The 14,033-nt window shown below is 45.6% G+C and overlaps 1 protein-coding gene across 1 annotated transcript; it reads right to left on the reverse strand.

Annotated features, from left to right (window-relative positions):
* Positions 1-2,055: 2,055 nt before the first annotated feature.
* On the reverse strand, positions 2,056-12,361 carry GRPEL2 (GrpE like 2, mitochondrial). The gene is made up of 4 exons (XM_049785225.1): positions 12,271-12,361; positions 8,072-8,225; positions 5,993-6,074; positions 2,056-2,501 (listed from the first exon to the last, which is right to left on the reverse strand). Exons 1-4 carry the CDS (start codon positions 12,348-12,350, stop codon positions 2,137-2,139), a joined length of 681 nt encoding a protein of 226 aa, XP_049641182.1. The 5' UTR covers positions 12,351-12,361; the 3' UTR covers positions 2,056-2,136.
* Positions 12,362-14,033: the final 1,672 nt, after the last annotated feature.

A 14,033-nucleotide genomic window follows, 5' to 3' on the forward strand; every position in this document is an offset into this window, starting at 1 on the left:
GCATGTTCATATGAAGACTGTTGAATTTTAAATGACTGAAGTTAATATATAATTCAAGTTCTCAGTGAATTTTAGTTGACTATTTTTAGTCAACTAAAAGTCAAGTCCAATTCTAAAAAACCTATATCCATGCTTCAGAAAACTGACTATTACCAAGGTCTCCTCTACCATTACAACATATAGGATCAACCTCATTTCTGATATCTGATTACTTTTTATCTACCTATTCATTCACTAGCAACAACAACAAAAACAACTGCAAGCTTAGTAACTCTAAAAATATAAAAAGGGGACTGAGATGTTCATACACATAAGCAATAAAAACTACTAGTTTGTCAATGTAACAGAGGTAGTAGTTTATGAGTACCAAAAAAAGGAAAAGTCAGCAGAACCGAATGACGTGAGGAACTGTGGGATCCTGACATCTTTGTTCTCCATACACAATCCAACAGGGTAAGTTAGACAAAATGGCAGGTACAGGTAAATACCTAAACTAAGTTGGGTCATTAACTATTGGTCCAACTATCATTCATGAGAAATGATACACCATAGGAAGTTGACAATGAATTGAAGATAGCTCAGGGGCTGGAGTAAAAGCACAATGGTAGGGGATTTGCCTTGAACGCGGCTGCCCAGGACAGATTTGGGTTCGATCCCCGGCATATGGTCTCCCATGCCAGGAGCAATTTCTGGGCGCATAGCCAGGAGTAACCCCTGATGAGCATCACTGGGCGTGGCCCCCCAAAAACCAAAAAATAAACCACAACAACAACAAAGATACTTCAACAAAGAGAGCATAAAGTCATCTTTGCTGTAGAGGAACTTAGATATCTCAAATTTCCACTGTCCCCTGCCTTCAAATTTAGCCTGGACCTAATGGGAACTGGACTGGTAGGGAGTACAGGAAAAGAAAAAAAGGAACGGGGCTGGACAGAGAGCACAGGGGTTGTTGCTGCCTTGCACATAGCTGTGTTTCAGGTACCCCATATGGTTCCCCAGGTACCACAAGGAGTGATCCCTGAGCACTGCTAGGTGTGGAACCCAAACCATACTCCATAAATAAAAATATTTATTTTTTAATAAAACATTAAAAATAAAACGGGAAGTGATAGCAGTGTCAGGGTGTTTGCCTTGCACAAGGCGATCCAGGACAGGCCTAGGTTCAATCCCTGGCATCTCATATGGTCCCCCGAGCCTGATGAGAGCAACTCTGAGCACAGAGCCAGGAGTCACTCAAGTGCTGCCGAGTGTGGTCCAACCACACCCCCCCCCCAATTAAATAAAAAGTCTTGGGGGCCGGAGAGATAGCACAGAGGCAGGATGTTTGCCTTGCATGCAGAAGGACGGTAGTTCAAATCCCAGCATCCCCATATGGTCCCCCAAGCCTGCCAGGAGCAATTTCTGAGCGTAGAGCCAAGAGTAACCCCTGAGCCTACCAGCTGTGACCCAAAAACAAACAAAAAGCCTTGAAAATCTGTATACATGTCAACAATAATCTAAATCCATCAGCTTTATCATCCAAATACCCTACCCTCTTTTTTTTTTAACAGATATAAGCTCCTATTTAATTCTTATATGGATTATTAGAAAGCAATCATTAGGTCAAAATATAGATGCTCATACTCATTTCTACTTCTTAAAAATTTTTTGGGAGGGCCGGAGATTTTTTGGGAGGGCCAGCATAAGGGCGTTTTGCCTTGCAAACAGCGGACCCAGCACCAATGGTGGTTCGAATCCCGGCATCCCATATGGTCCCCCGTGCCTGCCAGGAGCGATTTCTGAGCACAGAGCCAGGAGTAACCCCTGAGCACTGTTGAGTGTGGCCCAAAATCCAATCCCCCCCCAAAAAAAGTTTTGGGAACTCAGCAGAGTACCAACTTAAAACGAATGTCTCAGGCACATTTTGACAAAGGCAATACATAAAACTGTCACTGTTCAAATGCCCAATGGCAAGACATCTGATGAGACCAAACAGGTCCTCGAAAATTAAGAGGTTATCTTAGAAATCAAGCCAATATGACTAAATCCAAAACAGGCCACATGAAGTACCTCATGTACAATACAAACCTAGTTTAATAAATAAAGGGAACAGAGGTGACTGTACTCTGGAAAAGCTCGCAGTTCTTGATGGCCAAATCAGAGTCTCTTCTGAGCCTCTACTGCCACTTCTACCTGGGCAAGTCTAATGGTGCGGCCATGAAGCTTGTAGCCGTCTTGTCTGACTAAGGCCACTGTGCCAGGCTGTACCCCAACACCAGCAGGCACGTGAGAGATGAGTTCATGCTCATGAGGGTCATATTTGTCGCCAATAGGTGCCATCTTCTCTAGGCCATGCTTGGCAAATACGCTTTTCAGCTTTGCTTCCAGAAGTGACAACCCTTGGAAGATCTTCTCCAGAGTGAGCTTTTGGTCCCCAGGCTCTGTGTCTTCAGAAATGCACTCTGCAGTCTTCTCCAAGATGTCTGCCACTTCCACTAAGTCCTTACAGAAACTCTGAATTCCTACAGAAACCAGATATTTTCAGTGACCATGTGAAAATCATCCTGCTCTTGGGGGTGAAGTTTGGGGAAGCTAGAAGTCAGTTTCCAATTGTCTGCCATGAAGTTCTATATACCCCATGCTGTGTAGAAATACAAATTTTGTTACCTAGAAAAGGACAAAAAGCTGACTTTTTTTTTTTGCTCTGGGTCACACAGTGGTATACATGAGTTATTCCTGGCTCAGCACAAAGGAATTACTCCTGGATGTGCTCAGGGAACCATATGGGATGCCAGGGATTGAACCCATATTGCATGAAAGGTATGAAAGTCAAGTGCCATAACTGCTTAACTACATCGCTCCAGCCCCGGAGAGCTGACCTTTTAGTCACATGCACTGTTGCAAAATACAAGTTATGAACTTGTATGAACTTTCATAACAAAGTTATGAAATCTCCTAATGCTGTGTCCACTTTTTTCTTTTGGGGCCACATCCAGAGGTGCTCAGGGCTTACTCCTGGCTCTTTGTTCAGGAATCATGCCTAGTGGGCTTTGGAAGATCATTCTGGGATGCCAGGGATCAAACATGGGTGGGCTACATGAAAGGCAAGCTCCCTACCTGCTGTGTTATCGTGCTGGCTCCAATGTTTACTTTTACTATAGAAACATGAAGGAATGTCATCCTTATAAACATCTATGATAAGCTAAGCCCTGCACTGAGACGGAAGTCATCTTAAATGTATTCAGTCAGAAGTGAAAAGAATGTGAGTCAGTAGGTTTTCTAGATTTAATACCTGGAAGGCTAAGAAAGTAATGACTGAGCGATAGCTCCTTAAACCAATTAACTCTAATAATAACAACTTGCACAATGTATTTTCAAGGAAGGAATAAGAGATGGGTCAAAAGGGAGATGTGGAACAGGTAAGGGAAGTGTAACAGTCTTGGCAGAATGCATGGTCTAAGACATGAGAGGAGGCAAGAAAGCAAAGAGTGAAACCAGGAAGCAGTTCCAGAGAACCCCTGGGTGTGATCCAAGTTCAATAAAGTAACTATGCCACTCCCATTAGGAATGGCAGCCATCAATGTTAATGGTTGTTAGAGATCACAGGGTACGGGAGGGAGGACAGAAGGGATTAGTGAAAGGCTCGAAAGTTTGTCAGTCAGGCAGAATTCCACCTAAGAATAAAGAATGTTTGAAAAAGAGCATGACCATCAAAGGCATTCTCAGGTGAATCAAAGACTGTCATTACTGTCATAGCTACATACCCTGAACTAACTCAACACAAGCCAACGAGCAAAGTGCCTGGCACCTACTCAGTATTGTATGAATTTGGGTAAACAGAAGAATAGGTTCTCTGCTTCTGGTAGTGCTCAGGGTTTACTCCTGGCCCTGTGCTCAGAAATTGCTCTTGGGCCTTTCATGCAGGAGGTCATCGGTTCGAATCCCGGCGTCCCATATGGTCCCCCGTGCCTGCCAGGAACAATTTCTGAGCCTGGAGCCAGGAATAATCCCTGAGCACTGCCGGGTGTGACCCAAAAACCACCAAAAGAAATTGCTCTTGGTAGGCTCAAAGGATCAATGAGATGCCAGGGATCAAAACCAGATCTGTCCTGGGTCGGCTGTGTGCAAGGCAAACACCCTACCATTGTGCTATCTCTCCAGACAAACAGTTTCTGGTTTTAATGCCTTTTTTGGGGGTTTGAGTCCTATTTTGGGTCCTATGCCCAGCTTTTGGCAATGCTAAGAGTAACATGTATTTTAATCATTTGCGTTATCTCTAGGTCTTATTTATTTCAATAAGATTATTGCCCATGCTGCTCCTTAGGGGGAAAAAGATCTTTGTAATCTGTTTGAGAATGTGAACACTGAGACAAAATTATCCCAAAAAAGAAATTTTCTATGTTGCCTGCTGCTAGGAGTAAATGAGCTAAAATTACTTATATGTCAATGTTTGCCTGAAAACTAGAAATAAAGTACAAAATTTTAAGTCCAACATTTTTTTTTTTCCTTCCCTGTAAGCCCTGTGCCTTGCCTGTAAGCCAATAGTGACTATCTCAGGTTTTCGGGGTAAAGAGACAAAAATCACAGGTCTCTTGGAGCCAGAGAGATAGCACAGTGGTAGGGCATTTGCTTTTCATGCTGCTGACCTGGGACTGAGCTGGGTTTGATCCTCAGCATTCCATATAGTTCCCAGAGCCTGTCAGGAGTGATTTCTGATCGCAGAGCCACACTGCTGAGTGTGGCCCAAAACTAAACAAACAAAACCACAGGTCTCATATTTGTATAAAAAAAATTGTCAAGAGGGGATGAAAAGATATAGTGGACAGACAGGTAGCATGCCTTGTACATGATCAATCTAGGTTCGATCTCTGGCATCCTATATGATCTTCTGAGCACCACCAGGAATGATTCCTGGGCATAGAACCAGGAGTTAAGTCCTAAGCATAGCTGGGTATGGTCAAAACAAAACAAAAAATTGTCATGAAATTTTAGTAATGGAATTTAGAAGTAGATTCATGGGTTATGTCTATGACTCATGGGTAGGCAGCAATTTGCTGAGATACGCTTGTCAATTGGAAATCAAGGACTAACTAAAGTATTAGGAATAAACTTTTGGGGGGCAATACTTAACTGGTAACTCCAAGCCCTGAAATGGGCCGGATATGGTGTCCATAGCACTGAATGAATAGCAAAAGATGGTGCAAAATTATTTGGAAATTCGATAGAAGTGGTATGATAGAGAACAAAGAATATTTTAGCCAGAAACTCAGGTTTAGGTCTGTCACCAATTAACTTTTTCAATTTACCCATAAACAAAGGCATTAGGGCCCCTCAAGCATTTTCATTCCATGTATATGAAACTATGATGCTTGAAACTGTGAGCACACCAAATAAGCACAGATTTCCTTTTACCTATAGTTCCTGGTAGTCAACATCTTCATAAAGACCTTTGGAAAAAAATTCCTGAAAGTCTTTTGAATAGACTAAAAAGGTCATTTAATGTTATCAATGAGGAAAGAATAAATGTAAATTGACTCATTTGTTCACCAATGGCTTAAAGAATTCCTTATATGGGCCAGAGTGATAGCACAGCAGTAAGGCATTTGCCTTGTATGCAGCCAACACAGGATGGACCCTGGTTTGAATCTCGGCATCCCATATGGTCCCCCAAGCCGGCCAGGAGCGGCTTCTGAGTGCAGAGCCAGGAGTAACTCCTGAGCACCACTGGATGTGACCCAAAAAAACAAAAACAAAGAATTGCTTATATAAGCAAATGCTTACTGTAAAATACTAACTGTACATACTTAAAAAAAAAAAAAAGGCTCTGTGAAAAGAAAGGCAAGCAATATTTCAGCCAATGGTTCACCTGAACGCATTCATAGCCCAGCAGCACAGAAAGCCTAAGGGACTAGTGATAGGTATGTAGGGCAGGGCCACATATTTAATGTGCAGAACAGCTAGCAATGACCTTAAATCAAAAAGGCAGCCTAAAAAGTGCAAGTAAATCTCTCACCAAATATCTTGGCATCCTCCACACATCTCTGGGTTCGCCTTCTTATGTTTTCACCATCAGCTACAGCTCTTTGGTATTTCCTCTGAAAAGCAGAGTCAAAATGTTAAGAATGTTTTTTGCTCATTTTATAGATTTCATCCTGTGACAGGTACTCATTGAGAAAATAAGTTTTGGGAGCTAGGGAGATAGCTCAGAGGACTGGGAAGCAATGCAGGACACTGTGCTCCATCCCAGTGCTGCTTACGTCCCCTGGACTGTAGCCCTATTGGTCCCAACATTGTTGCCTTGGTGACATGAGCAATGAGCCTCTGAACTTTGATGTCTTTTTTTTGTTTGAACCTTGATGTCTGGAGAGTCGCTCCAGGGCCTCCTAAACACTGCTTGAGAGCCAACCCTATTCCCTCCAAATTTATTTTAGATCATTTATTCAACATCCCCAAAGCAGGAACCTATTTCTAAGAGCAGCCTTAATACAGCTGCCACTGAGTTAGCAAGTCTGAAGTAAGTTAAAAGGTACCACTTGAAGATAGTTAAGTCTTTATCTTTTTCTGACTTCTTTGCGTGGGGGGGGGGGGAGAGAGAGAGAGAGAGAGAGACAGACAGACAGACAGACAGACAGAGACAGAGAGAGAATGAGAATTTTATGAGAGAATGAGTGAGTGTGTGGGCAACCCAGAGCCCTTGCAGTGCTCAGGGGTTACCCAGGTTCTACATTCAGTCATTCCTGGGAGTGCTTAGGGGACCATATAGGATGCCTGGAATCAAACCCAGGTCAGCTGTGTGCAAGACAAGCATTCTACCAGTTGTGATATCTTTCCAACCTTTTCTAACCTTTCTCACCAAGGATCACAACAGCAGGATTGTCCTGATCACTTCAGTATATTGTCAACTGTGGGAACTGAACTCATCCTGTGCTTGCTAGGCAAGTGCTCTAAGCTACTATTTCTTGAGTTGTTCTTTTTTGGGGGAGGGGCCACATCCGGCAATGCTCAGGGGTAATTCCTGGCTCTGCATTCAGAAATCTTTCCTGGCAGGCTTGGGGGACCATACGGGATGCTGGGAATTGAACCAGGGTCCACCAAGGGTCAGCCGCGTTCAAGGCAAATGCCCTACTTTTGTGCTATCACTCCTGCCCCACTTGGGTTGTTCTTGGTATTTGTATCAAAGTTTGTCTATCAACCCAATACAGGGATGGTAGTCTGGTCCAAAGAATATAATGTGTAAAAAAATTACTTAACAATTATTTATAGAGCATATGCTACCTGTCAGACACTGACAGGCACAGACTATGAAGGCACCAAAATTATGGAATATCCAAGCACAATACACAGTAGCAGAAAAAGATGAATGTAGTCAGTGACCTTTTTTTTTGGTTTTTGTTTGGCCACACGGGCAGCGCTCAGGAATCACTCCTGGCTCTGTGCTCAGAAATCACTCCTGATAGTCTCAGGGGACCATATGATATGCCCTGGATTGAACCTGGGTCCATTCTGGGTTGGCTGCGTACAAGGCAAATGCCCTACAGCTGTGCTATTGCTCCGGCCACAGAGGTTAGTGATTTTTATATAAATAAGTGAGTAGAAAAGTGAAGGGCAAAGAGCCAGCAGAGACAACTTAACTGAAATAACTGATGTAAAACTTCTTGGACACTTAACCCAGAGAGGATATGAAGAACAAATAATATATTTACTTACTATTCAGGCTGGAGGAGAGCAGTAGGTAAAATGCTTTCCTGACATGCTACTGACCAGAATTGGATTGCCCAACACCAGCTAGTTCCCTGAGCATTATCAGGAGTTTCCACTGAGTAGAGAGCCAGGGGCAATACCTGATCACAGAGTGTGACAGAGAACCAGTAACAAAATAAGAAAAAGGGGGTCGAAGCGGTGGCACAAGCGGTAGGGCATTTGCCTTGCACGCGGCTAACCTAGGACGAACCGGGGTTCAGTCCCCCGGTGTCCCACATGGTCTCCCAAGCCAGGAGAGGTTTCTGAGCACATAGCCAGAAGTAACCCCTGAGTGTCACTGGGTGTGGTCCAAAAAGCAAAAAAAGAAAAAGAAAAAGAAAAAACGACTCACCATTAAATCCTGCACTTCCTTCTCCAGCTTAACCGCTTTTAGTTTTAAGGCTTGATCAGCTAGAGAGGGACCAAGCCCATCAGGAGGGTCTTCAGAACTGCAGTCCTCACCAGCGGTTCTCTGGGTGGCAGTGCTGAAAGGATGCAGCCGTCCTCTAAAGTGGGAGGGAAATGGCACATAAATGTCATCAGAAATTGCCAACACTACAGCCAAGTTCAGAGACTGCAAAGTTTCAGAGACTAACAAAGGGCTTTCAGTCACTTATAAAGTCCTTTCTAAGCAATAGCATATTTATCTCAATAATTTTTTCATCTCGCAACAGAGTGTGGATAATATTATCACCCCTATTTTCAGATGAGAAAAAAGCTCAGAGGTGTATGGCCTGCTCAAGGCCACATAGATACTCAATAGTCTGAGACCAGGATATTCTCAGCACTAAGCAGCAGAAAGTCAGAAGAGGGATGACTCAGGTAACAGCAGGAGAAAAATAGGTTCTTTCTTTTTTGGTTTTTGGCCATACCTGGTTATGCTCAGGGGTTACTCCTGACTATGCACTCAGAAATTGCTCCTGGCTTGGGGATCATATGGAACGCTGGGGATTGAACCCAGGTCAGTCCTGGGTCAGCCGTGTGCAAGGCAAATACCCTACTGCTGTGCTATTGCTCCCCCCCCCCCAAAAAAAATTCTGATACCCACAATCAGCAAGGAAATAACCAGGAGTATAATTTCAAAAGGTGAAATCATAAAGTCTGGTTCAATATTTCACTTTACAGATGGGGAAGACTAAGGTAAGTAAAGGGACCTTATCAAACAGTGGTTAGGCCTAGAATCTTTAAGGCAAAAAGGGACAAGAATACTTGCTAACAAAAATTCTGAGATGGAGCACACCTATGTAAAACCCAGCCACTTTATTAGGATATGTGAACTATAAAGCAGTGAATGAAATAAATCATTAATACCAGTAACTAGACTTCTATACAACTAAAATGGTTAGTTTAAGTTTACACAAGAAATTTAAAGTAGGGGATATCTTGGATTTTAGCAGTTTAAGAAAGTTTTCTTTATAACTTCTGTAGCCATATAATTTTATTTGAAATAAAATGATTAACGTCAATTTGTGCAAATAAAAATTCTTTAAAAAAATATTTTTTGGGGTCACATTTGACAGTACTCAAGATTTACTCCAGGCTCTGGTCAAGGACAATATACAGTGCCAGGAACTGAAATGGGGTGAGCATATACAATGTAAGAGCCTTGACCCCTGTACAATCTCTTTGGCCTAAAAGTTCCTTAAAACAGTGTACTCAATGTAAGTAACATGCCAAGAGCCCTTAGAACAAGCAGAAAACTTAGCTGAAATGCAGGGCCTCGTGACAGGCACAGAACTTTGCTAAAAGCAGGCAGCCTTGGAACTGAATATTAAACATTTAAGATTTAAGGGCAGGGCCTGGAGATATAGCACAGTGGCGTTTGCCTTGCAAGCAGCCGATCCAGGACCAAAGGTGGTTGGTTCGAATCCCGGTGTCCCATATGGTGCCCCGTGCCTGCCAGGAGCTATTTCTGAGCAGACAGCCAGGAGTAACCCCTGGGCACCGCCGGGTGTGGCCCAAAAACCAAAAAAAAAATAAAATAAAATAAAAAAAAATTTAAGGGCAACAAACACAGAGCTATAATAAAAGCAGGCAGACTTGAGAATTAAATGTAAACATTTAAGATCTAAGGCTACTTCAGAAACAAAGACGGCACAGGACTTTGGAAACTAAGTCTAGTCTATAAAGTCCCCTTATCTGTACATTCCACCTGCTGGAGATAGGTCGGCCTGAAGGAGACAAATCTCATTATCTGCACATTCCATCTCACCTGTCAATGGGTCCTGTTATTTGTCCTGTTCAATATATCTACCTCTTACTGACATATTTATGAACGGAACTGTGCACATATAAAGTATAAAGCTGGGCCTTGAGTTTCAATAAACGGAATTGGATTTGGATCTGAAATTCTTTTCCCACTCTTGTCTGTCTCCATGTCTGTTTTTGTCTTTGGGTATGCGCGATCCCTCTCTAAGAAAGAATAACCACGTCTTAATTGGTGTCCCTGCAGGCAGGGCACCCACAATAACATACTTAAGAGTAGCCGCTGAGTTGACATCTGAGAAAAGGTTTATTTATTATTTTGTTGTTGTTGTTGGGTCACACCCAGTTGTTTGTTTTTTTGGGTTTTGGGTCACACCTGGCAGCGCTCAGGGGTTACTCCCTAGTTCTAAGTGCAGAAATCGCTCTTGGCAGACTCGGGGGACCATATGGGTGCCGGGATTAGAAACACCAACCTTCTGCATGCAAGGCAAACATCCTGCCTCCATGCTCTCTCTCCAGCCCCAGGTCACACCCAGTTGTGCTGAGGGCTTACTCCTGGCTCTGTATTTAATGATCATTATTGGTGGTGCTAAGGACCCTATCGGGTGTGGAGTACCAAATGCTGACCAGCTATGTGCAAGGCAAGCACCCTATTCACTGTACTATCAGAGCACGGTGGCCCTAACCAAAAAAAGGACTACATAAGGTCCCCTAAACACAACCAAGAATAAGTTCTAAGTACTGCCAAATATGGCCTAAAAAAAATTAAAAGGGTACTTAAGTTTAAAAGGGGCTAGACTGATAGTGCAGCAGTAGAGCATTTGCCTTATATGCAGCTGATTCAGGACAGATGGTGGTTCGAATCCGGAATTCCATATGGTCACTCATGCCTGCCAGGAGCAATTTCTAAGTGCAGAGCCAGGTGTGACACCCCCAAAAAACAAACAAACTAAAAAGTTTAAAGGGGCCAGAGATAGTGCAGCAGTAGGGTGTTTGCCTTGCACACAGCTCAACCAGGACGGACCTGGGTTTGATCCCCAGCGTCCCATATGGTCCCCCAAGCCAGGAGCGATTTCTGAGTGCATACTGGAGTAACCCAAGTATTACCAGGTGTGGCCTAAAAACCAAAACCAAAAAAAAATTAAAGGGGGTAAAGGAGTTTGGAAAAGGGAAGAAGGTCTAAGACTAGTGTGTATTGTAGTCAAAATGACTTTGTGTATTGTAGTCAAAACTCTCAGGGGTTACTCCTGGCTCTGTATTCAGAAATTGCTCCTGGCAGGCTCAGGAGACCATATGGGATGCCAGGGATCGAACCCAGGTCCGTTCAGAGTTGGTAGCATGGAAGGCAAACACCCTACGGCTGTGTTATTGCTCTGGCCCCCCAAACTGACTTTTTATCTCCCAGATTTTTTAGGTGAAGTCTAAAATTCAATTTTATGAGTTGATGTCAGACTACATACATATAGGCCTAAATATTTGGTTCCGAAAATACGGTCATCAACCACCCTGGACAATTCACATTCAAATCCTGCCCTAAACCCCAAACCAGCTCCACTTAGACAACTCAAATTGGTGACCATTTTCTCAGGGCTAACAGCTCAAGCTGTCCAAGAGGGTGTGGCCCATCCTTTCAAGTCCTACCATTTCAGACAGAGTGGAAGGAAATGAATCTTTTATTGGTAGTTTGAGGCTGTATTCTGCAGGCTACTCCAGGTTCGGTCCTAAGGGGTCTCTCCCAGTGGAGCTGAGGATAGAATCAGGTCTCTCTCTGCATGTGAGACCAGAGCTTTAATTCCCTCCCTCTCTCTCCGGCCCAAATTAAGTGCAATCTCACCCCTAACTTTGGCGCCAAGTGGGAGTGCCTTTTTAGGGATGAAAAGCTAACCAAGTTTTAAGCAGAACTGTCTGTTCCACGCTCAAGGGACTGGACTTCCATTCAGTTCCCTCCTTAATTCCCTCCTTCCTCAGCTCTTTGGTTCTATCTGAAGAAGTCAAGAATCGACGAGGAGTCGTCCTGAGATGTCCAGGAAGGTCGGGCTGGAGCGGGAGCCCTGCAGGATTTGCGAGAATCTGCCAGCTCGAGGAGTTTTTCGTGCAACTTGCTCTCTAATGAAACGGGGCAAGTTTAAAGAAGAAAGCCCCCAACGATCCGTCGTTGCATTACGGAGAGAGAGAAGTGCAGCAGCAGTGCTCGGGTGAAAGCAGCCACTGGGACCAGCAGCGACGCACGAGGCCGGGCACCACGTCCGACGCGTTCTTGGGCCCGGGGGGCTCGCTAGCTCGCTCGCGGAGACCGTTCCCACCGTCCTCACACGCCCAAACCTCACAGCGCTCCGACTTACTTACCTGCAGCTGGACGGGATGCTCCCGGAGCTCAGGAGGCGCTGCACCCGCCGCCGGGCCGCCCCCAGGGCCCGCGCAGCCATGTTCCCGAGCCGGGGCGACGGAGGCGGGGCGCGCGCGCAGGCGCAGGCGCAGGCGCACTTACGGCCAGGACGCGCGCGCAGGCGCAGGCGCAGGCGCAGGCGCGCCCAGGGCGGGGCGGGGCGGGGCGGGGCGGGGCGTTCTCTTCCGGAGCCCGGGACGGAGATGGGCTCGCGAAGGGAGGAGCTGTCTATCGGCCCTGGCAGGTGCACGGGCAGCGGGGCTCCGCCGAGAGCCCCTCTCTGCTCCCAGTTAGTCCACGAACCGCTTCTGCGGCTCTCAGGCTTGCTCCGCGGCTGGTCGTGTGCAGCCTCGGGCCTGGGAGGAGGACGCACGGCTCCTCACCGAGAGCCACTTCGGCTTTTGCATGACCCTGCATCATCAGGGTCCGCGTCCCATCTCCGCCTTGCTCAGAGCGGGTGGGAAAAAGGAAAAGAGAAGCCAAGCAAACTGCAGCCCCTGCCGAGTCCCACAGGAGCCCACCGCCGCCCGCAGTACCCGAGCTGGCCTGTAGAGCCGTCCAAGCCTAAGCCATGAGCTCCCCCTCTGCCGTCATTGCCTTTCCCTTATTAAAAAGTGAACTCCAGCAGCCGGAGAGTTCACTTTCCTTGCATGCAGAAGGACGGCGGTTCGAATCCCATATGGTATCCCATATGGTCCCCCTGAGCGCTGCCGGGTGTGACCCCAAAACCAAAGCAAAGCAAAGCGAACAATCAGGGACCGGAGCAATAGTATGGCCGGTAGGACGTTGACCGTGCGCGTGGCCATCTCGGGTTTGATACCCTGGCATCCCATATGGTCCTCATTGGGAGAAATACTTGAGCACCACCTGCCCCCCCACTAAAGTGATCTCATTAAGCCAGATTCCCCCCCCACCCCCGTTTTTTGGGCCACACCCGGTGACGCTCGGTTGCTCCTGGCTATGCGCTCAGAAATCGCTCCTGGCTCGGAAGACCATATGGGACGCCAGGGGATCAAACCCAGGTCCGTCCTAGGTCAGCCGCGCGTGCAAACAGCCTACCGCTGCGCCACTGCTCAGGTTCCATCATTAAGTCAGATTTTTTCTTTTACCTACATTTAAGTTACTAAATACTTTGGTTCAGTAAATTTTGAGTCTAACTCATGTAAGAACCAAGATTCCCCCCTCCCCCCCCCCAAGTCCATGATAAGGAACTCTGGACTATAAGGTGTACTTTTCCACTCCCAGCTGAAGGCAGAGAAAGAGTTAACTCAGAAATAAAACCCCCTCCAGGGGTTGAGTGAGCTTGGAATGTTTTATCTGAAAAAGGCTCCCTTAACAACCAAAGTTTGAATCAGAGTAACCCTTGACAGCCAGGGTTTGAATAGAGTATCCCTAGACAACTAAAGTTGAGCCAGAAAAATCAGTGATTAAGACATTATACAATTAAATGATTGGACTGTGACTGCTTGTGATTTCTATATAAACTGCTTGCGGGGCCGGAGAGATAGCATGGAGGTAAGGCGTTTGCCTTTCATGCAGGAGGTCATCGGTTCGAATCCCGGTGCCCCATATGGTCCCCCGTGCCTGCCAGGAGCAATTTCTGAGCCTGGAGCCAGGAATAACCCCTGAGCACTGCCGGGTGTGACCCAAAAACCAAAAAAACAAAACAAAAAAACAAACAAACAAACAAAAAACTGCTTGAGATTTGACGTGGGGTCCTTGC

Source organism: Suncus etruscus, chromosome 12 (assembly GCF_024139225.1).
Source record: "Suncus etruscus isolate mSunEtr1 chromosome 12, mSunEtr1.pri.cur, whole genome shotgun sequence".
Taxonomy (NCBI): domain Eukaryota; kingdom Metazoa; phylum Chordata; class Mammalia; order Eulipotyphla; family Soricidae; genus Suncus; species Suncus etruscus.

What these genes read in the sequence shown, in the direction of transcription:
- GRPEL2 (XM_049785225.1), bottom strand. Translation starts at nt 12,350, where the DNA reads ATGGCTGCGCGGGCCCTGGGGGCGGCCCGGCGGCGGGTGCAGCGCCTC. An exon ending in AGCATCCCGTCCAGCTGCAG is followed by an intron (nt 8,226 to 12,270) that starts GTAAGTAAGTCG and finishes CTCCCACTTTAG; the next exon opens with AGGACGGCTGCATCCTTTCA. An exon ending in GGAGGATGCCAAGATATTTG is followed by an intron (nt 2,502 to 5,992) that starts GTGAGAGATTTA and finishes TGGTTTCTGTAG; the next exon opens with GAATTCAGAGTTTCTGTAAG.